Source organism: Vicia villosa, unplaced genomic scaffold (genome assembly GCF_029867415.1).
Source record: "Vicia villosa cultivar HV-30 ecotype Madison, WI unplaced genomic scaffold, Vvil1.0 ctg.003334F_1_1, whole genome shotgun sequence".
Taxonomy (NCBI): domain Eukaryota; kingdom Viridiplantae; phylum Streptophyta; class Magnoliopsida; order Fabales; family Fabaceae; genus Vicia; species Vicia villosa.
Window position 1 is genome coordinate 145,527 of NW_026706180.1, and position 24,624 is coordinate 170,150.

Below are 24,624 nucleotides of genomic sequence, written 5' to 3' on the forward strand. Positions count from 1 at the left end.
CGACAAAGATTCACAATGTTTGCCATCATTAAAAAGGGGGAGTATGTGAGGGCAATGGTGTAGTTTTCATGATGTCAAAACATATGTGAATCAACTACAACTCAAGCGGCATCATAGAAACCAAGCAAATGCAACAAAGACAAGGATTTTTGGCTACAAGACACTAATAGGTCGACTCATAGACACTATAGGTCGACCTACTGCAAGCATCTCCTGAAATATTCTATGTAAGAGCTGAATGCGTCGATGCATTACATGCATAGGTCGACGCATGGAACTTTGGTGAAATCTCGGGTATGCGCACGCTGACTCTTCAGGTCGACGCATCCACTTTTGGTGATTCAAGTTCAAGAGCAAAATGCGTCGACGCATTAATGGAATAAGTCGACGCATAGCATTTTGAGGAATTCACAAGAATGTGCATGCCGACCCTTCAGGTCGACGAAAGTGTCATACTTTGTTCATTTTCAAGTGCAATACCTTCAATAGGCCGACCTATGCAGAGAGCAGGTTGACCTGTCGCTTCTTAAACTGGTTTTCTGCTGTTTTCAAGTTAGCCTATGCATTGTATGTGGTATAAATACTCAAGTGATCATTCTCAAGAAAAATAACAAGAAACGTGAAAGATAGACTCAAGCTTCTTCTCATCTTCAACCTTTCGCTTATTGATCGAAAATCACACATAATCATCTTTTTCGATCGGAGTAAGGAACGTGTGTTGATAAGGTTCGACGGTAGATATTTGTCTTGTTCGAGATTCGACGGTAGACATTTATCTTGTTCGAGTGAAGATTGTTGAGGGTGTTTCTTGTATAAAACCTTAGGGTTTTTCCTTCTTCATCAAAGTTTTGGTACGAAGGTTTTTGACGATCAGTTTGCTTTGGAAATCAATTCAGCCGTGCATAAGGGATTAAGGGATTAAAGATCCGCTCAACAAACTTGCTACAACCGGAGGATTGAGAAAGGAACGATCGGGGTCTTGATCGATGAAGATCATTGACATTGACTTGATTCAACTTGAATCAAGGGGAGGATCGAATTATATTCAATTTTACTGCATGTGTAGTTGGTGATTGGTACATTCTATCCTTGTTAAACATTTTGCAATCAAATAAAACTTTCCTAATTTCATTTGAAATTAGGGGCAGACGTACTCCTGCGAGGACGATAGAGGAACTGCCTTAACAAATCTCGTGTTCCTTATTGCTTTTACTTTTATCTCGTTTCTATTTGTTTTCGTTTATTTCCATTGTTGAGCAAAAACTAAGGTTTGGTAAATATCGATCACCAAGTGTTCGATAAAATTACTCAACCAACTTTTGTTCAAATTTTAGAGAAAACGTTCATTGTGAGTAATATACCATCTAGTGTGCAATCAATAAAATTGATATATTCGTTAAAACGTAATTCATTATCTGTCAATATTCATCCGTAAGGTTTATCGCATCTGGGAAGAAGAACTTTGTGGCGGGGCCACCAAGCTAAGGGGTGGGCGCCCCATATGCTAATTGAAGAGAGGGATGGACGCCCCATATATGCTTTAGGAGATGTTGTACCTCAATTTTTGACCACTGAGATCCCACCCTATTCCAAATAGTAGGATCATCATCATTATCATTATCATCATGCATACATCACTTGCTAAACAAAAATACCAAAAAAAATTATTGTTTGTTGCTTGTGTTCTAAGACAGGAGACTAGTCAAGAGGAAACTGAGCAAATTAGGGTTTTGAGGCCCACAAAGGAGTTAAAACATTCTCATATGTTCAAATGATTCTTCCATCATCATCAAAGCCCAAGGATGGCTCAATTCAAGATCAAGAACTTTCAAACTCATATGGTGCCGAAAATTAGGGTTTTGACCTAATCCATTTGGAGAGTTGACTTTTAATCAAGACATAGCTCCATGGCTTAAACTATGATTCAAGTGTCTCCAAATCAACATTATAATCCATTCACATCATTCATTTGAAGAGGAGAGCTTGCTTCATGTGGAATTCACAACATTGCAGTTCATTTGGAAAAAGTCAACTGTGTGGGTTAACCTTTGATTTTTAAAAAAATTGGTCAACCATGGACTTTTGAAGATCAAAATCATCAAAATATGATTATTGAAGTCATTTGATCAAGAAAAATCAAGAAAATCAATCAAGAATAAAAAAGTTAACAAAAGTCAAAATTAGAATTTTAAGTGATTTTAACCTCATTTTGGGAACTTTAAATTTCACCTACAAACTCAAAAATCTCCCAACATGAAAGTTATAGATTTTCATCAAACAAACAACTTTGTCACTTATAGCATTTCATCAAAAGGTGATTAATTTGAGAGATATTGGATTAAGAAGTTTATGTTCAAAAAACTGACGGAAATTTTAAGTGTTTTAACATGAATTTCTTCCAACTTTGTGACCATTTTTCACCATGATCCAAAAGTAGTTTGAGAAAACTTTTAACAAGTGGATTGAAGTAATTAGCAAGGGCTTTCTAAAGAGACCATTAGCATGGAATTTCATTACTTGAGCTATGAGATATGATTTTGCAAAGAGAGCACCATGACACTTGAATTCAAGCCATGGAAGTGAAGAACAAAATTTGAATTTTGATTCAAATCTGAAGAATATTCAAAGTACATGTCCTCTAACTTGTTTAACACCCCATAATCAGAATGTTACACTCTCGTTTGAGCTATAATTCAAGTGTTTAATGCATTATCCAAGTGATCATTCCATTAATGGCATAAAGATCACACTTCCACTTTTAAAAAGAGGCTTTAATCACAAAAACTCTTCTCTTGAGCCACTACAATGTTTCTTCTGCAACAAAAGCATTTCAAACACAACAAGCATCCTCTCCATACTCAGAAAAAGTCATTTGCAAGCATGCTTGAGCCTTGTACCACACCATTGGAAACACAATTTTTTCATTTCTTCACAAACAAACAAGATGGTACAAGTATCACATGGGAGCTCAAATGAATCATATTTTTCCCTCCACAAACCCTAATTTATACCTATAAATAGAGAGAATTTCTCTTGGCATCAACCACACCATAATTCTCCAAGTAACCATTCATCTTGAAATTCTCCTTCTTTCTAACTTTTCATTTTTCAAGTAATTTTGAGTTCCATAAGTTCTGGGTGTCAACTAAGCTTTCTAACAACTTCTAATCATCATATAGAAGCTCTACATCACCTCCACCATCTTCCAAACCTCCCCTAGCCAAAAATCACCTTCAAATCTCCATTAAAGAGCCACTTGAAGCCTTAACCTTCCAAATCTAAAACCATACACACATTGGCCAAACTATCACTTCAGATAGCTTCTATTAATCAAATAGAAGCTATCCAAACCCTCATTCAAGAACTGTAACCTCTTGATCACCAACTTCCATTTTTACATACCTCACTTGCATCAAGAGTTCTGTTAAGTCATAGATCCTATTTCAATCTAAATCAATCATCCAAATACCTCACATATCACTCATAGAAGCTATTCAAATCATAAAATAGCATTTGTAACTACATAATCATCATTCACCATTATTCAAGGTAATATCGCGTTTAAGCTTCCAGGTCCTTTCAATCCATCCTAAGCATTCAGTTAGCATCATTGGAAGTTAGCGAAGCTATCCAGGTCACTAACATACTTCTATAACATCTCCAAGGTCCAATTCGATCACTTGCTTAGAGGTATATTTATCAAACATGCATTCATTCATTTAGGTACTCATTTACATAAAGCTTGATACCAATTTATTCAGAATCATGTGGGGATTAATAGCCCTAAGGTTTTAGGGCTTGATTGATTGTGTTGAGAATTTAATTTTGAAAACAAATTTTAGGGTTCTTGAGTATTTTCCAAAAACTCATGCGTTTTAGTTTGAATAAATGATTGATACCTATGTGGTTGAATTCGTGGTTAAAAGTTGATTAGAATGCATCTTTATTTTGTTAAAATTGGTTGAGATTTGAAGATGTTTGAATTTGAGCCATGGTTATTGTTGTTGTTGCTGGAACGAAGAAGATGAAGATCTTCTTTCAAATTTTCAAAACATAGTTTATTTTATATTTAATTGAAGTTGTTTTAGTAACGACTACATCGTTACAATTGAATTGGTTAGTGTATGTGTGTGTGCAATGTGTGACCCTTAGGTCTGGGGTTTAAATCCCCTCGCCCCAGACCTTTTGCTCTTTTATTTTTTACATTTTTATCACTTGTTTTACTACTTAATGATCTGGTTGGGCCCAAAGACAAACACACACGCCTGGCCTAGTGGCTAATGTTTTGTGTAGCAAGTATGAGGGCGTGGGCTCAATACCCACCAAGACCAAAAACCTTATTTTTTTAATACTAGTTTATTTCACTTTTATTCAAAATTTGAAAATTTACTAAAAATAGGAAAATTAATCTTTTTAACTTAATTTTTTTTGTGTTGTTTATTTAAGTTGTCTATTTTTATATTATGATTAAAAATCCAAAAAAATATTATTTATTTTGCCATTAAAAATTAATAAAAAACAAGTCCTTTTTAGGTGCTTTAAAATATCAAAAAAATCATTTTCTTTTTAATATTTTCTTCAAATAAATTGCTAATATTTTTATGAGTGTTATTCTAGGGTTAGGACCATGCCTCCTTGATTATATCATGTACCCTTAGGCCAATTCTCTTTTAGAATTTGGTATTTTAATCATTAAAAAATCAATTAGGTTTAGGTGTGATTTCAAAACCCTAAAATTCAAAAACCTAATTCAAAAACTTCTTGATCTTTGTTTATCCATGTTAAATGTGATTTGTTTACCTTGGCCATTATCTTTTGTCCATGTACATATACTTGTTGATTATTTGTATCCTTGTATTTTTGTACTAACCCACAAGCATGAGATTCATATCCATCATCTATCATATTCATTCATACATGAATTAATCCAAAGGTATTAAACATCTTTGTCCATTATCATTTGAGCTTACATTTATGATTATCATACTCACTTGTTTGTATTTTGTGACACATGTTATCACACACACACACACTTGAGGTATCCATTGATTGATTACTTAAAGTTGTTATTGAAAAATTCAAAGGAATGAGAATGATATTGACTAAAATCGTCAAGGTAATCAAACTTTTTTCCAAATCTCTTTTACTTTGTGCTTAATATTGTTAAAGCTTTTCACTTGTTTTAAAAATGGGTTTGTATTGTTAAAGCTTAACCTTTTTAAACTCACCCTTTGATTTTGAATTGTTAAAGCTCAACCAACCCTTTGGTTTAAGACCTTGGTACTAAGAGAAGAATTATTCCCGGTGAAACTACTCTTAGTCCATTGACCTTGTATTGTTAAAGCTTGGTCCCTTTTTATCAAACTTATTAAGTATTGTTAAAGCTCTTATATGTAAAATTGGAATACATGTCAATCGCTATTATTTTATTGAGTTGATGTTTTTCTGAATGATGTAGCATTTCAGACACATTATTTTGTTGAACTATTTTGAAGTATGTTTTACTAGATGATCTTATTTTATAAATAAATTGGAATGAGTTGTTGTGTTGAGAATGTGTAACACCTTATGTGTTGTGATAATTATTCATTTATCTCTTTAAAATTAAGATTCGAGATTTTAGGGTGTCACAAGTTGTACCCCAACAGGCTGAGACCCCCATACCCAAAATAATTGGTGATGATACTATCATACCCCAATTTTTGACCCTAAGATCATACATCATTTGCATCTCAATCATTAATCAAGATCACAATCTTGAGATTTCATTTTTCAGTGTTATGTTCGCTTCGTCTTTGAGGGGAACTATCAAGCACCTAATTTTCTTTAATTTGTTTTATACTAACCAAAATCCAAAAATATGCATTTTGTTTCCTTTGTTTGTGTTTTGCAGGAAAAAGATCAGGCAAAATCAAAACAGTGCAAGAAAAGGAATTTTTGAAAATTTCACTATGGAAATCGATTTACCCATATAGGAAATCGATTTCCCTGGACGAAATTTGAAAAAAAAAAGAGGGAAGCATGACATCATTTTTGGCACCAAACACATTTTCTTTGATCATTTTACCAATTTTCCAACTCACCAAAATTAATTCCCTTCATTAAACCCCATTTTACCATTTTTACCATTTTTACCATTTAAATACCATTTAAACACCATTTAAACATAAGCTAATTACCAAATGCAAAAAGACCAAATTGCCACTACTCTTGCTCCAATCTTATAAATAGAGGTCTCTACTCTCTCATTTCTTAAGCTTTGATAGCCAAAAAATTTCTTGCAAATTCATTTCTCAAGCATGGAGAGCCAAAAAACCCCTTGCAATTTCTCTCCTCATCCCTACCAAATTCACCAAAGCTCTTTGTTCTTTCATAAAGTTTGTGAGTCACACCTTGAACCTCACAAACTTTGAGCTAAGCCACCTTTTCACTCTTTTTTTTCTTCAATTGTTGAGAGATCAAGATTTGTGTTGGTGATTATTGAAGTGGATCTAAGTTTTGTTCAAGAATTGGTAATTTTCTTCATCCTTTTTCATCTATCATAATGTGATTCTTTTGTGCTTGTGTGTGATGCATCTTTGATGCTATAGTGGTCCTATTTGATGGTGAATTGATGGAAAATTCGTGCTCCGATTGATATGTGATCATAAGGTGTTTGTATGTTTGCTTAAGTCAAGTTTTATGCTTCCTAATGCTGATTTTATGAATGCTGCGTGCAAGAAATCGATTTCCCTCTGTAGGAAATCGATTTCCACCTTATTTTTTTTTCAAAATTTGAACTCTGCACTCAGGAAATCGATTTCCTACAGAGGTAAATCGATTTCCTGCTGGCAGAATGTGGTTTTTTTGCCTTTTTTATGCTTGTTTTGGCTTCCTACTTCCTCCACTTCATTAAAATCATTGGATCTAGGATGTTGATAGGTTTGAAATGACCAAATCCATAATATTAGATGAATGATATTAATGATAGTGTGAGTTGATTTTACTTTATGCATTTTATCTTCTTCTTCTCCTTTTTTTCTTTTGATCGATGAAAGTCTTAATACTTTGAGAATTCTTATGGATTCTTAGTAAAGACTAGATCGTTACCTATTTTCTTTTCGTGCGTTATTGCTTTCGAAGAATGATCTACATATCATTTCTCTCGCATGCATTAGCACATAAAGTTTTGACCGGCCTCGTTGTAGGGTGATTTCTACATAAATCACTTGGCGATCTGCTTAACATAGCGCAATATTTCGTGTCCCGAATCAAAAAGATCAAACATGGAAGAGAATTGTATGTGGTTGATTTAAGACTTATGGAGGTTTATCGTGTAGTCGCTATGATTTTATCAAGCTTCTGATAAAGTTCCATTGAATTTAAATCCGAGAACATCCTTCACTCACCATCGATCTTCCTTACTAACTTTGATAACATACTTGACAAGTTTCAAGATGGTTATCTTTAACATCTAACAATTGACTTTAATTTCCGCAATTTATTATACCGCTCTTTATATTTCTCGCTTTACCGCTTTATTTTATCATTTCATTATATTTACATTCCGCTATTTTTTCTTTGTCCATTTGGACGTTTATATTCCGCTATTTTCTCTATGTCCATTTGGACATATGTTTATGTTTCCGCCATTTTCTCTTTGTCCACTTGGACCATACTTTACTTTTATGCTAAAAACACTAATAAATAACAAAAATCTAAAAAACACTTTAGGCTCTCTTTCGGACTATTGGTTACTATCCCTAGCATTTTGGAGATTCGGACTTATGGACTTAGTACCTCTGGACTCTTATGATATTGTTACTCTGCTGTTATTCTGTCTGTCTGGCATTGGATTGTTTTCTGTGTGTATGTGCAGGTATTTCCTTGAAAGTCCTTGATGGTTAATTCCAAGGCATTGAAATAAGGATTTTACCCGAAAACAGCCGTTACTCTGCCCGATTTTCGTCAGAATTTTAATGTGCTTAATGCAAAGTGGTGCTAAGATAATAAATTCATCTGGATCCCCAAGTAATGTGTTGATTTAGTGTTGATAAGTCCAAAGGATGGGAAATCTACCTTGACTCATAATGTCAAGTGTTGGCTTCTTCTTCGGTTAGACCGTTTCTTTCCTTAGCTTTTATTTTACACAATAAGATAGCCTCTTCATCTCCTCCCATTCTTAAATTTTCAAAATCTTCTCTCTTTTTTACAAAACATTCTTATGTTTGCGATCTTTTCAAAACCTTTCTTTTAAAAATATCTTTTGCCCTTAGTGGCCTTTTTCTTCAAAGTTTAGACACTGTTAATTGTCGAAACGAGTGGTTATACCCCACGATTTTGAAATTGATTGATATAATGGGATCTTTTCCGCGTGAGAGAGCTAGTGGCATACTCGTTGATTCTATCCGAGTTGGAGCCCTTCTTTCATTTGCGATGCAAAGAACTCATTTGTTCTCATGCTCAAGATCAATGGCTGAGTATTTCTCTCCGACGACGATAAAGTGTTTATTCGTTTTTAAAACGTTTTTCCCTTTTAAGCGGAACTACAATAGCTCTGACTTCTCCATTGCACCGAGGAGGTATGTAGGCACAAAGCTTAACGCTTTGCCGAGCTTATTTTTAAAATAAAACAAACTCTTTTTTTAGCACACACACAACACAGATTTTCAAAAAGGTTCCTGTGGAGTACCACAGATATGAGGAGTGCTTAAAACCTTCCCCTTGTATAAACAACACCCGTACCTAAGATCTCTTTTTGTTTTAAAAACAAACTTTGGGTTTTCTTCGTTCTTTTCCCTTTTCCTTTGGAAACAATAAAGCGCGGTGGCGACTTTCACTAAAATATTGAGTCGAGTCAATTCCATGGCTTCGGTCTCAAATTTTCCCCGCTACAGAAAAAATGGCGACTTCACTGGGGATCCAGTTTTAAGTGTGTTAAGCCTATTTTTGTTTATATGTGTGTTTTATCTGTATATATTATTGTGTGCTTTGTTTGTTTATTTTCTTTTTTTTTTCTTTGGTGCTCGATGGTTCCTCTGTGATGAGATAAAGTTCTAACCCGAACTTTGGTGAGTAACTTGAGATAGGAGGTGGTAAGACCAATAGTCGCATGTCAGGAGCAATCCTTAGCATGAGCGTCATATGGTGGAACCCCAATCAGTGGAGGCCTCATGGAAGGTAGTAGATGTTGTTACGAACTATCGTAAGAACGCTATTACTTTCAATAGTGAATGTCCGTAGAAGCTGAATGACCTAGAACCCTTTTAACCCATCTAAACCTTTTTAGGATGTAGAGCAGAAACAAGTTCGAGTACCAATTTGAGCTTGTTGTCATGCGATGCTACGCTTAGACGAGGTCTTTTTAGGCATATTATTGGCGTCCATGAGCAATTGTGCGTGCCGGTAGTATCCTATAGAAGATTGAAAACTCTGGGAACCTTTGTAGAACCCGTTCGGCAGGTACAAAATTGCCTAGTACATACCTTTGTGGGTGGTTCTTAACTTTGACTCCATGCTCGTGACGTCGAACCTTTGAACTCTGTTTATGCGACCATGTGTGATCTTGATTGTGATTGATGCATAAACCATACATCCATGCATTCATTTGATTTCCAAGGAAATCATAGGTCTTTCTTTGTAAACATCATAAGTTTCATCAAACTCAATGGATCTTGGGTGTCGATGAGGTGAAAACCTTAATCCACCAAAATGGATGATTGATCTTGATGATAACTTGATCAAAGCTTTGATCCAATATAGGATTTACCTCCTTCATGTTTTGATGTTTACAAATTAATAACTTTAATTCCTTGAAAATCAAATAAATAAATAAAACAAAAAAAAACAGCAATTGCATCATTTGCATACATGCATCCAGGTTGTCTAGAAAACTTATTCTCGTCTGTCTCCATCTTCAGAGTGGTTTGCTTATCTGTCAAGTTGATTCCTCGACACATTGAACTAGAAGCATGTATCTAAAGAGTATGGAAGAACTTCAACAAGACCAAGAGTTGCTAAGAGCATAGGTTAGCCAGTTGAAAATCCAGATGGATCAGATTATGGAAACCCTAAAAGTCTTGTTGAAAAGAGAATGCAATTTTCCTCCGATTGTTACAAAGAAAGCGGGTACTCCTTTAGCCTTTTCCGTTGCTACTCCAACTCAAGGGCAACCATCTGTTATGTCATGTAATTCATATTTTGGAGTAGAGAAGGAAACACCTGTTTGCTTTCCTCGATCAGTGCTTCGTAGGACTCTACATCAACATTCGTTGTCTGTTCCTTCTCAAGGTAACAAAAAGCAGAAACAAGAATAAAATCGTGATAGGACTCACTTTGATCCTATTCCTATGACTTATACTGAACTATATCCTGCTTTGGTCCATAAAGGGTTGATCACAACAAGAGCCATGCCGCCTCCTCGAAATCCTCCCTCAAAAGAATTCCGACCTGATCTTCATTGTGAATTCCATCAGGGTGGTGCTGGCCATGATTTAGAAGGCTGTTATGCTTTGAAGACTAGAGTTCAAGAGTTGGTTAGATCAAATATGCTCTCTTTCAAGGATATGGGTCCCAATATTGTCACTAATCCTTTTCCAGATCAAAGTGGCTGAAGACAAATCAAAGCCCAATTTTCCTAAAGCCAAGTGTTTCAGACGAGATAGCTCATCTTTGTTGCTGATTAGTCACTAGGCCTTATTTCTGTACTGTTCGTATTTCCTTTATTGTGCTATTTACTTTTAGACTTTGTTTGTTTCTGAATGGTAATTTTAATGAAATGAGCATTGCATATTTTGAATTCATTTTCATCTACTATGTTTATGTTTATACCTTCTTTTACAAAAACTTTTTCTTCCATTTGCTTTCTCTATCAAACTTGTGTTTTATGCAAAGATTGGAGGGAGGATGATGATAACGAAATACCCAAGTTGTTGAACTGTATGCTTTCGAATAAAACTTTGCTGATGATGTACAAGCATTGTTTCAATTCCCAAACACTGGAGAAATAAGGAAGTTAATCCCTTGTCAACCCCTCTGAGCCTTCGAAGTTGGTGTTTCTTTCTGTATGAAAAAACCCGCATTTTAAACCTGGGGCAGGGTAGTTCTCAATTAATTTGGCTGTGCATTCTATTTTAAGAGAATCATTCAGTACACCTTTCCACAAAGGTTTCAATCACAAGCTTTCCTCTGCATACATCAAAGAAATGTTGGAGATGTCAATCAAAGGCCAATGATGGTTCATCAATCATTAAGCAAGGCAGTCACTATCTTTCAAAAAAAATATGTATAAAAAAAATATATACAAAGAAAAGCCTGCTAAGTCAAAACGAAAAAACGACTTAGGCAAAAATAAGGGCATCCCGCTGACTGTAAGTTCAAAAATAAACAGTTCAGGCAAAAGTTAGGGATATCAAAAGAAAGATGAAAAAAGAGAAGTCAATAAATTCCTCAAACAACAAAATGTTGTGACAACAAAAAGGAAGAAGTGACTGCAATCTCAAAAGTTCTCTTTGCTTGTGAGCTATCATCATTACAAAGGTGCAATTCCGGAAGTCTCTTGGAACCTGAATGCATGAGTTGAATTAACTGAGTTTTAGGACTGGAGATCATCACGAAGATGGGGTGGGTACAATCAATTTTGAGCCTTATATCTTTTTTTTCTTAAACCGTGAACCTGGCCACGTTACAACCTATGAAAGACCTAATTGAAGCAAGGTTTGTTTGAAAGCATACTACAACAAGGTTGCGTAAGCTGACTCCCATGAGATTTTCCAATCATTTGCTTTGATACCATATCTTTGCTTTATCTTTCACTTTGAATGTCTTAACCTTTATGTTTTGACCAGTGATTCCATTTGCTTTACATCAATAACATCATTCCAAAATGATTTTGATTTCAAAAATATTCTTTGAGCATTGCATTAAAATTACCATTCTTGAATGAACATTTTATTTGCAAGTAAGCACTCATCTTTCAGGAAGTTCAAACAGTCGAGAAACTTGATCAGTGATCCTATCAGGGGCACGTTACTTCAAGATCCTGTTGTTCAGATGTTCATTCAAGATTTGTTGATCAGAACATCCTTTCAAGACTTATACTGGGGCAAACCATCCCAACATGCATTTCAAGAATTGAAGCCATGATCAGTTCATCCCCAATACAGTTCAACTGAAGCCATGATCGGTTAACTTACAACAATCACTCAATCAGGGACAATCTTCTTCAGCGATCCCCAAGCAGTTTTATCAGCCCTTCTCAAAGGATCATCGTTTTGATACAGTTACCGGTGTAATAGAAGTGTGTTTAAGCATCTTCTTCCCAAGCAGAGTTGGCAGAGTTCTCGTGTTGAGGAATCAGAGTTTTAATCTTGCCTCACAAAAGAGTCTCCCTCAGTTGTCACAAACAATTGCATTGCATTGATCATATATCATGCATAGAAAAATTCAACATCATGCATTGAAACAAATTTCATACTCATTTGCATTTTTCGAGGTCCTGTTGCTATCAACATCTTCACCTTGAGATCAAAGTCCAACTTACTTGGCACCTATCTAAAACAGATACTTGTTTGTTTTGTCCGTCTATTGTTGTTCCTTGATATATCCTTTCTTCATTTAGGGCCATTCCTGGATGTTATGATTTCTCTCTCTTCTTTCAGTGTCATTCCTGAAAGATTTACACCATGTTTTATCTTGGTTCCCTTCAATCATGTTTTATCTTGATTGTCTCTGATCATGCTTTATCCTGATCGCTTACACCATGCTTTATCTTGTTTCCCTTCAATCATGTTCTATCTTGATTGTCTCTGATCATGCTTTATCCTGATCGCTTACACCATGCTTTATCTTGTTTCCCTTCAATCATGTTTTATCTTGATTGTCTCTAATCATGCTTTATCCTAATCGCTTTCGACCATGTTTTATCTTGGTTATCTAATCATGTTTTACCTTGATTGTCATTTGGTATTTTTTCAATCATGTTTTACCTTGATTGTCATTTGATGTTATCCAATCATGTTTTACCTTGATTATCCCTTAATGACATCCAATCATGTTTTACCTTGATTGTCCGTTGATGATTATCCAATCATGTTTTACCTTGATTATCCTTTGACGATATCCAATCATGTTTTACCTTGATTGTCATTCGATGTGGCCCAATCACGTTTTACCTTGGTTGTCATTTGATGTTGTCCAATCATGTTTTACCTTGATATTCATTTGATGTAGCCACATTCATGTAGGCCTCAGATATTCTCTTCTCGAAGTTCAATCATGTTTTATCTTGAAAGCTTCTGTCGACTGTTTCTTTCTTTTGTGAAATCCGATTCTATTCCTAGATGACATATACCTTTTCCCCCAGTGGAATCCTTTCTTATCTCCCCAGTGGTGTTATACTTCTCTCAATTCCATAATCATACTTGATGCATCCATTAGCATCGCATTATACCTTAGGTTCAAAAATTGTGTGTTTTATATTTAAGTCTCTTCAATTACGTCGAGCTGAGGATTTTAACCCTCACATCTCCGGATAGAAGAAACTTAAATAGGGGCATCTGTCATACCCCAATTTTTTACCCTAAGATCATACATCATTTGCATCTCAATCATTAATCAAGATCACAATCTTGAGATTTCATTTTTCGGTGTTATGTTCGCTTCGTCTTTGAGGGGAACTATCAAGCACCTAATTTTCTTTAATTTGTTTTATACTAACCAAAATCCAAAAATATGCATTTTGTTTCCTTTGTTTGTGTTTTGCAGGAAAAAGATCGGGCAAAATCAAAACAGTGCAAGAAAAGGAATTTTTGAAAATTTCACTATGGAAATCGATTTACCCATATAGGAAATCGATTTCCCTGGACGAAATTTGAAAAAAAAAAGAGGGAAGCATGACATCATTTTTGGCACCAAACACATTTTCTTTGATCATTTTACCAATTTTCCAACTCACCAAAATTAATTCCCTTCATTAAACCCCATTTTACCATTTTTACCATTTAAATACCATTTAAACACCATTTAAACATAAGCTAATTACCAAATGCAAAAAGACCAAATTGCCACTACTCTTGCTCCAATCCTATAAATAGAGGTCTCTACTCTCTCATTTCTTAAGCTTTGATAGCCAAAAAAGTTCTTGCAAATTCATTTCTCAAGCTTGGAGAGCCAAAAAACCCCTTGCAATTTCTCTCCTCATCCCTACCAAATTCACCAAAGCTCTTTGTTCTTTCATAAAGTTTGTGAGTCACACCTTGAACCTCACAAACTTTGAGCTAAGCCACCTTTTCACTCTTTTTTTTCTTCAATTGTTGAGAGATCAAGATTTGTGTTGGTGATTATTGAAGTGGATCTAAGTTTTGTTCAAGAATTGGTAATTTTCTTCATTCTTTTTCATCTATCATAATGTGATTCTTTTGTGCTTGTGTGTGATACATCTTTGATGCTATAGTGGTCCTATTTGATGGTGAATTGATGGAAAATTCGTGCTCCAATTGATATGTGATCATAAGGTGTTTGTATGTTTGCTTAAGTCAAGTTTTATGCTTCATAATGCTGATTTTTTGAATGTTGCGTGCAAGAAATCGATTTCCCTCTGTAGGAAATCAATTTCCACCTTATTTTTTTTCAAAATTTGAACTCTGCACTCAGGAAATCGATTTCCTACAGAGGTAAATCGATTTCCTGCTGGCAGAATGTGGTTTTTTGCCTTTTTTATGCTTGTTTTGGCTTCCTACTTCCTCCACTTCATTAAAATCATTGGATCTAGGATGTTGATAGGTTTGAAATGACCAAATCCATAATATTAGATGAATGATATTAATGATAGTGTGAGTTGATTTTACTTTATGCATTTTATCTTCTTCTTCTCCTTTTTTTCTTTTGATCGATGAAAGTCTTAATACTTTGAGAATTCTTATGGATTCTTAGTAAAGACTAGATCGTTACCTATTTTCTTTTCGTGCGGTATTGCTTTCGGAGAATGATCTACATATCATTTCTCTCGCATGCATTAGCACATAAAGTTTTGACCGGCCTCGTTGTAGGGTGATTTCTACATAAATCACTTGGCGATCTGCTTAACATAGCGCAATATTTCGTGTCCCGAATCAAAAAGATCAAACATGGAAGAGAATTGTATGCGGTTGATTTAAGACTTATGGAGGTTTATCGTGTAGTTGCTATGATTTTATCAAGCTTCTGATAAAGTTCCATTGAATTTAAATCCGAGAACATCCTTCGCTCACCATCGATCTTCCTTACTAACTTTGATAACATACTTGACAAGTTTCAAGATGGTTATCTTTAACATCTAACAATTGACTTTAATTTCCGCAATTTATTATACCGCTCTTTATATTTCTCGCTTTACCGCTTTATTTTATCATTTCATCATATTTACATTCCGCTATTTTTTCTTTGTCCATTTGGACGTTTATATTCCGCTATTTTCTCTTTGTCCATTTGGACATATGTTTATGTTTCCGCCATTTTCTCTTTGTCCACTTTGACCATACTTTACTTTTATGCTAAAACACTAATAAATAAAAAAATCTAAAAAACACTTAAGACTCTCTTTCGGACTATTGGTTACTATCCCTAGCATTTTGGAGATTCAGACTTATGGACTTAGTACCTCTGGACTCTTATGATATTGTTACTCTACTGTTATTCTGTCTGTCTGGCATTGGATTGTTGTCTGTTTGTATGTGCAGGTATTTCCTTGAAAGCCCTTGATGGTTAATTCCAAGGCATTGAAATAAGGATTTTACCCGAAAACAGCCGTTACTCTGCCCGATTTTCGTCAGAATTTTAATGTGCTTAATGCAAAGTGGTGCTAAGATAATAAATTCATCTGGATCCCCAAGTAATGTGTTGATTTAGTGTTGATAAGTCCAAAGGATGGGAAATCTACCTTGACTCATAATGTCAAGTGTTGGCTTCTTCTTCGGTTAGACCGTTTCTTTCTTTAGCTTTTATTTTACGCAATAGGATAGCCTCTTCATCTCCTCCCCTTCTTAAATTTTCAAAATCTTCTCTCTTTTTTACAAAACATTCTTATGTTTGCGATCTTTTCAAAACCTTTCTTTTAAAAATATCTTTTGCCCTCAGTAGCCTTTTTCTTCAAAGTTTAGACACTGTTAATTGTCGAAGCGAGTGGTTATACCCCACGATTTTGAAATTGATTGATATAATGGGATCTTTTCCGCGTGAGAGAGCTAGTGGCATACTCGTTGATTCTATCCGAGTTGGAGCCCTTCTTTCATTTGCGATGCAAAGAACTCATTTGTTCTCATGCTCAAGATCAACGGCTGAGTATTTCTCTCCGACGACGATAAAGTGTTTATTCGTTTTTAAAACGTTTTTCCCTTTTAAGCGGAACTACATTAGCTCTGACTTCTCCATTGCACCGAGGAGGTATGTAGGCACAAAGCTTAACGCTTTGCCGAGCTTATTTTTAAAATAAAACAAACTCTTTTTTTAGCACACACACAACACAGATTTTCAAAAAGGTTCCTGTGGAGTACCATAGATATGAGGGGTGCTTAAAACCTTCCCCTTGTATAAACAACACCCGTACCTAAGATCTCTTTTTGTTTTAAAAACAAACTTTGGGTTTTCTTCGTTCTTTTCCCTTTTCCTTTGGAAACAATAAAGCGCGGTGGCGACTTTCACTGAAATATTGAGTCGAGTCAATTCCATGGCTTCGGTCTCAGATTTTCCCCGCTACAGATACAGATTAAAATGGCCTAAGGGGTGTGCTAGTTAATTGGGATCAAGATGTAGACAAAGTTATTAGAATTGTCCAACAAAATAATTTCGGGGGATAAAACGACATAACTAACGTGGTCGAACAAGTTTTGGCCTACAATGGCCTTAATGTTGGCCTACATAGGCCAAATTTAGTATCTGTATTGTCTGATTATGTATTGCAGACTGAACTACCAAAGGGTTGGAAAATCCCCAAGTTCATCAAGTTTGCAGTGAATACTAATGAGTCCACTATCAAACATGTGGCATGCTATCAATTAGAGGCAAGAGACCTAGCCAATAATGAGATTTTGAAAATGAAATTTTTACCAAATTCCCTAACTAAAAATGCCTTCACATGGTTCACACCACTTTACCCCCACGTTCTATATGTCGTTGGAATCAACTAGAGAGAGTACTCCATGAAATTTTTTACATGGACTAGTCGAAGATTAGCCTTAAAGAGTTGCTAGTGTGAGGCATATCAATCATTATTTTATGAATTTTATGCGTCTCATCATTTATATCACACTCATTACATTGGTATGTCCTCTTATAGTTTAATTTAAATAGAATATAATCATTGGCTAAGTCTACCTCATTGTTGTCACTTATCATCGTGATTTCTATGATGATAAGTCATCATAACAATCATAGTGATAAGCGACTATGATAGGGCAGATCTAGCCAATAAATTGATGTTATTCAAATTAAACTAGAATCATAGAAATTGATTCCATGAAGGACTTATACTATTGAACCATATTCTATATGTTAAAAGCAGGAAATGAATGATGAGACACATGCAATTAAAAAAACAATGGTTTGTTTAAGTTGGTTTTCAAAAATAGTTTAATTTTTAGATTATATACTTCTTCATCAATTTGAATGGTCATATTTCTTTAGTGAGGTGTATGAAAAAACAAGTAATCTACATATTATATAATAAACTCTAGGTACTTTCCACAATGATTATCTATTGTAACTATGATGAAATGTTATTTATGTTCCAAATAAATTGTTGTTGTTGGGTTTCGAACTGATTACCTAAATGTATTTATCACAACGGTTGGTTAGCGTAACCGTTGTGATATGTAGCACGTGTCCTTCCTTACTATCAAAATCTAGAGACTGTGGTGGAAATCACCAGACATACAATCACACCTTATCTCATAATGGTTGGTCAGGCATTGTGGTATCTCTTTTCCAATCGTTGTGATATTGCTTTTCTGTAGTATTGATATAAAGATTTGGATATCTGCATGTATGACACCTATCACACCTCAGAGTCTCAAACAATTTAACATGACTTTTTCTTTTTCTCCAGATTTAGTCATGCAGTTTGTGACTCGTATAAAGATTGCACTTTATGAAGTATTTGGGAAAATATTGCATCATGTTGGTTTTGTTCTTATATTTTGGATAATTTAATCGTGTTTTGAATAATCTGTTTGAGTTAAGCTGCTTGAGTTTTGATATTTTGGCATTAACTTGGTCTTCTTTTAAAGTTAAGAATAATTTGGTTGTTGTTTCATGTTTGATGGATAATTTGTTTGTATTTTGGATGATGTGATATTTCACTCTATGATGTTATGATTACTAGTACATAGCAAAATGACATATTATGGTTTCTAGTACATTACTAATTTGAAGTCTAGTTTAACGTACGCACCAAATACAAGTAACATTTTTGACGTTTGGATTTAACATACCTCTTTTTCATCTAGCCAAGTATAGCTGAATTTAGCTCATTACAAATATTCCTCCTTCACATGTTGACTTCATCTCTATTTACCATGCTGCCTATTCATCCAAGTTGTTCCTTAGGAAATAAAGTGAAAATTGATCATTCTGACAAAATTTGATATTGGAAATCAATAATACTTTTCATGTATTAATTAAAGCTCTTTAACAATTTGATATGGTCAAATCAAAATTTGACATTGGAAATGAACGAGAGTTTTCATGTAACAACATGCTTGTAAATTTGAACTAAAAAATAGAACAACATCTACAATATCGTTCTATACAAGTTACACATTTATCATTACATTGGATATATCATATTTTATCAAACTTTTGGACTTAAGGTACATTAAATAACATTCACTTGTAACTATAGAGTTTATATTATTGAATTCAAATACAGAGGATTATCAACTATATCGTTCTATAGGCGTTAATGTACTAGAGCTTATTTGAAATTTACAGGCAGATATATCTTATGCCGAGTCCTTGCATTCCCCGTAGAGAAAGCACTTGGGCTTGTCAATATCATCCATTAACTCTTATTTATTTACAGGCAAATTCTTCAGTGTGTGTTTTCAAATTTAAATAGGCTTCAACTATTAGCTCATTTGTCTTTCTCTCATAAGAACCTCATACAACAATCTTCCTTACATGGGATAGAGTGAAGATATTGCATCCATTACTAAACTGCGGGAAATATGAAGATAAATGATCAAAATAATTCACAATAGCACACAATTGAATGAATCTTATTTCATTATCTTCCAATTCAATGCAAATGCAAATTCAGAATTTATGAATTTGATAAACTACAGACACTAATTCACAATTACATAATTTTTGGTGAATTCAATTCAATTTCAAAATTCAATAGTTTAATAAATAAAAACCCTAATCTCCAATTACATAATTGCAGGGTAGGAATTCAAATCCATTTAAAAAATTATGCATTTTATAAAATACAAATCTAATCCCCAAATCGATCATTTCTAAAAAAAGAATTCTAATCAACTTCAACTTAAAATACAAATCCTTATACCCAATTCAATAATTTATGTATAATAACTAAAATCAAATTGATTTTGGGAAAAATATCCAGATTGGGATGGATATGAATAACTACCTATAAAAGCAGACAACATGAAATTATTGCTTTGAACCATATTCCAACAAACACAAAAAAAATTTATAAATGATTTGATGAACACCGTAACCAATACGAATTACATGAACATTTGTTCTGAAAGCTAAAAATTGAACATGAACACGGTTACGAAATTGGGTGCAAGGGAAGTGGTCGAATACGAATTTCAAATTTAGGAAAGAGGTCGAAATTGGGAGAAGAGAGAAGAACAAGTGGGTTGAATTTAGAGATTTAAGGTTTTCAATTATGAAGTTGAGAAAAAAGAAGAAGAACAACTGGGTTTGTCAAATAAAAACTATTAAATTTAAATAAAATTTATTTTTATTTTGTAAACTATTATTAAGTAAATGAGTAAAAAATGATGTGGTTTAAGATATTATTCTATTGGCCAATTAAAATAACTTCTTTTAAAAAAAATCAATTGTGTGACTTCAAGAAAGAAGCTTCCGTGTATCATGCCTTGTTCAATTGGCTAATATGGATAATATGTAGTCGGTTCTATTAAGTTCTTGTATTCTTTTAAATGAAGACCACTATTTTTTTAGATACAATACATGTTAAAATAAAATATTATGAATTTATCTAAAATGGAGCTTGTGTTGAAACCTGCTGGATCTTTTTCCTAACAGTAGGTGTAATACACCGCATAGTCGTTTATGTTACGCTTTCTCAAATGTAATGCTTTCAAAGTGTGTCTATCACAAAATATCCATATTAGATCATGTAGGGGGTTACTGGTTGATGTTATCCTGTGGCTACTTCTGAGAAACAAGAGGCATCGATATCATCCTGCGGCTATTTCGGAGAAGCAAGAGCCATTTATCACACATATTCCATGCAAGGTCACCAATATTTGATGTTACTTGTGGTAGTTCTAAATTGCAAGAGCCAATTTTAGTCAACATAATATTTTAGTATTACTCGCATTTGTACAATTTTCTAGTGAGTGTGATAATCATGGTTTTAAATTGCCGACTTCATCATCTAATGCAGCCGTAATATTGCGGTTGCGGTAGTATCCACATCTGCATCAGATTGTAATTGCGGTGTGATCGTAAATCACATTAAAAATTGCATCATAATATCATAACGATCAAATCATAACACCGCATCAGCCTGCGTTGGACCACATCAGTGTACTGATAGATTATCCATTACTAACAAAAATCATTTAATCTATCTTTCTTTCTATTTTTATAATATATTTAATAAGGTAAGTTTTGAAGGTGTTACTGGATGACGAATTATTAATGACATATATATGAAAAATTAAAGACAAAATAGACCACATGTGAAATATAAATTAAATATAAAGTATAATATTTTATGCTCTAAGAATTAAATTCACGCGGCAACAACCGCAATCTGCATCGCAGTGGCTGCAACCTGTAATACCTGCAACAGCAGTGACCGCAACCGCTTCCTCAATTTAAAACCATGGTAATAATACAACCCAATTTTTTTACTCATAACCAAAAACCATCGAAAGAACCAAAGGCTGAGAACCGGCTACTAAAGAACCACAAACTAAGGAATCGAAAGCCATCCAGAACCAAATGTTTTATGTGGAATTCGTATAAATCAGAAGTCGATTATCACAGAAGGCGCCTATTCGGTTATGCCTTGCTGTGATGGATTTGCGCTTCGATGCTGTGGAAAGGGGCTGAGATTTAACGTCCAAGTCACTTAAAGGCACAGTTATTTGCAAAGTTAAGAAGCAGAAAAATCTAAAATTTATTACAAGCTTCTACCAAACAGGTTGAAGCATATTCTTTATTTAAAAATAGTAGTTATTTATTACACAAGCTGCTAGTAATATATAAGCAAGATCATTATTTAAAATAGTAGTTATATATTTATTACAAGCTGCTAGTAATATTAGACATAGCTTGGAGTATTTCTTTCCAAGTCTGATGTGAATGACCATGAATGGATGTTGAAGGATACATCAGTTACCGAAGTAGCAGATAGACCAACTCTAACCGTGTTCGGGAGCACAGTTTTCAAATCAATGACTTGAGCAATGGTGGAAAATTGATTATTCTCATAAAAGACAATAGCAGTCAATGCGTTAGAAGGAGAGTCATAGATTATACTTACTCTTGTGAATGAACCATTCTCCCAGTTGTATCTCACGGTCTTGGTCGAAATTAAAGAGTTGACGTCGATTCCAATATGTCTCGTTTCAGGATCCCAAGAATAGGAGTAAAGATCAAACTCTACACCAACAAATTGATTTATTGAAGTTTTACTATCAACGACTCCCAGATATGGACCGTTTGAGTTGTTGGGAATCACACTATCTACTGGTGCAATAAAAAAGATCAATCCATTAGTTGGAGAATCTCTCGTCGTCTCTATGTCGAACGTAAAGGAAGTGACGAAACTCGCCACTTCGCCCGTAGCGTTGTCCCAAAGCGGTATGGGAGTGGTAGTTAGGGCACGACCTGTAGATGCAAAATATTCACCTGGAGGAAATGGTGAACGTTGTGTCAGTGTTAAGACTCCACTGGGTGAAAACTGGGCATCACCTTGTAGGATGACGTTAGAAATAGAATCACTATGGGTGAGTTTGGTGAAATTGAAGGACATTGCTTGTGCTGAGTTGAGATTTGTTGCTAACAAGAGAAAGATGAGTGAAACAAGAGAAGATAGTTTCTGAGTTGGAAGGTTTGTAGCCATGATGGTACTATGCAAGTTTTGATACCAAGTTGTGAATGAGGATTGTTGGTTTCTCGCAACTATATATAGAAACACTACGGTTTGCTTTTGCTATCATATTTAATTAAAAATAATTGACAATTATTGTAAAGAGTAATCTTATCTTATGGATAAACATCTTTTCATGATAAAATATTTACTAGAAAATGACATAATAAATTTTTAAAGTTTAATAGTAATCTACTGTCGGTATATAGAAGTATTACATACATCAATAAGAATATTTTAAAATATTAAATCATAAAAGTATTATAAAATTTATAATATGATTCAGCAGAATATATAATTGTCATTTGTTAAAATTATAAAAATAATTTACACAGTAAGAACACCACTTTTTTCTCTAACATTTACGCACTTTGTTTACAACATCACTCATTAAAATAATTATTGGTTAGGAGTGACATTCAGAGAAAATATAAAATATAGTGCAAGCTTAATTAAAGAAATCTGAGATTTTCATATTTAGGAAAAACAATTAGAAAGTGCACTAAAAAAATCAACATCATAATCCGAATCAATATTTGAAGAATTTTATAGAGATTCAGATCATGCACTATTTGAGAATCGTATTATTCAAATAAATTTAATCTATAAAATAATCACTATGATTTTTAAATATGTCTTTGGTTGGTTATTCTAATCTTCAAAAAATGCTTTTCATGAATCAATGAATCATATCTTGATACGAACCATTCTAAAACAAACGCCCTATGAATTATACAAGGAGAAAAAGTCGAATATCTCTCACTTCCATGTTTTTGGGTGCAAATGCTACATCCATAATAACAGAAAAGATAATTTAGGAAAATTTGACGCAAAAGCTGATGAAGGCATATTTTTAGGATATTTCACTTCTAACAAAGCTTTTAGAATTTATAAGACAAAAAACTAATCAGCGGAAGAATCAATCCATGTTACCTTTGATGAAACTAACCCCAAAATTGTAGAAGTTATTGATTGTGCAGGTATTCTCGAAAGAACAAATATGGAAGACAATTCAGAACCAACACAGAATGACAATAATGATGAAGTCATAACTAAAGACCAAATCAAGAAAAAAATGAAATTACTCAGCCAGAAATACAAGAGTCTAAAAAAGAATGGAGACTAACAAAAGATCATCCAATACAGAATGTAATTGGGAATATGTCTAAAGGAGTTACCACCATACGATCACTCAACAAGGTACGTAATTCTATGGCTTTTGTTTCACAAATTGAGTCAAAAGAAGTCGACAAAGCTATCACCAATGAATATTTGTCCCTTGCTATGCAAGAAGAGTTAAATCAATTTGAGCGAAACAACATTTGGGAACTTTTTCCCAAAGATTCAACGAATCTGGTAATTTGAACCAATGGGTCTTTCGCAACAAGCTAGATGAAGAAGACAATGTTTTAAAAAACAAAGCTAGACTAGTTCCGAAAGGATATAACCAACAGAGGGAATAGATTTCGATGAAACCAATGCTCATGTGGCCAGATTAGAAGCCATAAGAATGTTATTAGCTTTTTCATGCATCATGGACTTCAAACTATTTCAAATGGACGTAAAAAGTGATTTTTTAAATGGATACATTCAAGAGGAGACATTTTTTGACCAGCTTTTTGGATTTATTAATACCACCAGACCACATGATTAAACTTATAAAAGCACTATATGGCTTAAAACAAGCTCCTAGAACATGGTATAATCGCCTAAGTAAGTTTTTACTTGAAAACAAATTTGAACAAGGACAAGTTGATAAAAATCTCTTTATTATGAAAACAGAATATGATATATTACTAGTTCAAATATATGTTGATGATATCATTTTCGGTGCTACTAACGAATCATTGTGTAAGGAATTTAATGAAATAATGCAGAATAAATTTGAAATGTCTATGATGGAAGAATTAAAGTACTTTCTAGGGCTCAGATCTATCAAACCAAACGAGGAACATTCATAAACCAAGTTAAATATTGCAAAGAGTTACTCAAAAGGTTTGATAAGGAAAGATCAAATGTAATGACAACACCAATGTCAACATCATGCTCCCTAGACAAAGATGAAGACGAAAAACAGGTCGATGAAAGAAAATATCGAGGTATGATTGGGTCAATATTATATTTAACTGCATCCAGATATGATATAATATTTTATGTATGCATGTTTGCACGCTTTCAAGCATATGCTAAAGAATCACATCTCAGCACCGTAAAGCGCATAATGATATATTTCACAAGCACACAACAAATGAGTCTATGGTACCCCAAAGGAATCGAATGTAACTTAGTAG

General features: G+C 34.1%; 1 protein-coding gene across 1 annotated transcript; it reads right to left on the reverse strand.

Moving 5' to 3' along the window:
* Nucleotides 1-21,357: 21,357 nt before the first annotated feature.
* LOC131640831 (nodule lectin-like) lies at nucleotides 21,358-22,357 on the reverse strand. Its single transcript, XM_058911207.1, has one exon. The coding sequence runs from the start codon at nucleotides 22,304-22,306 to the stop codon at nucleotides 21,503-21,505; it is 804 nt and encodes a 267-aa protein (XP_058767190.1). The 5' UTR covers nucleotides 22,307-22,357; the 3' UTR covers nucleotides 21,358-21,502.
* Nucleotides 22,358-24,624: the final 2,267 nt, after the last annotated feature.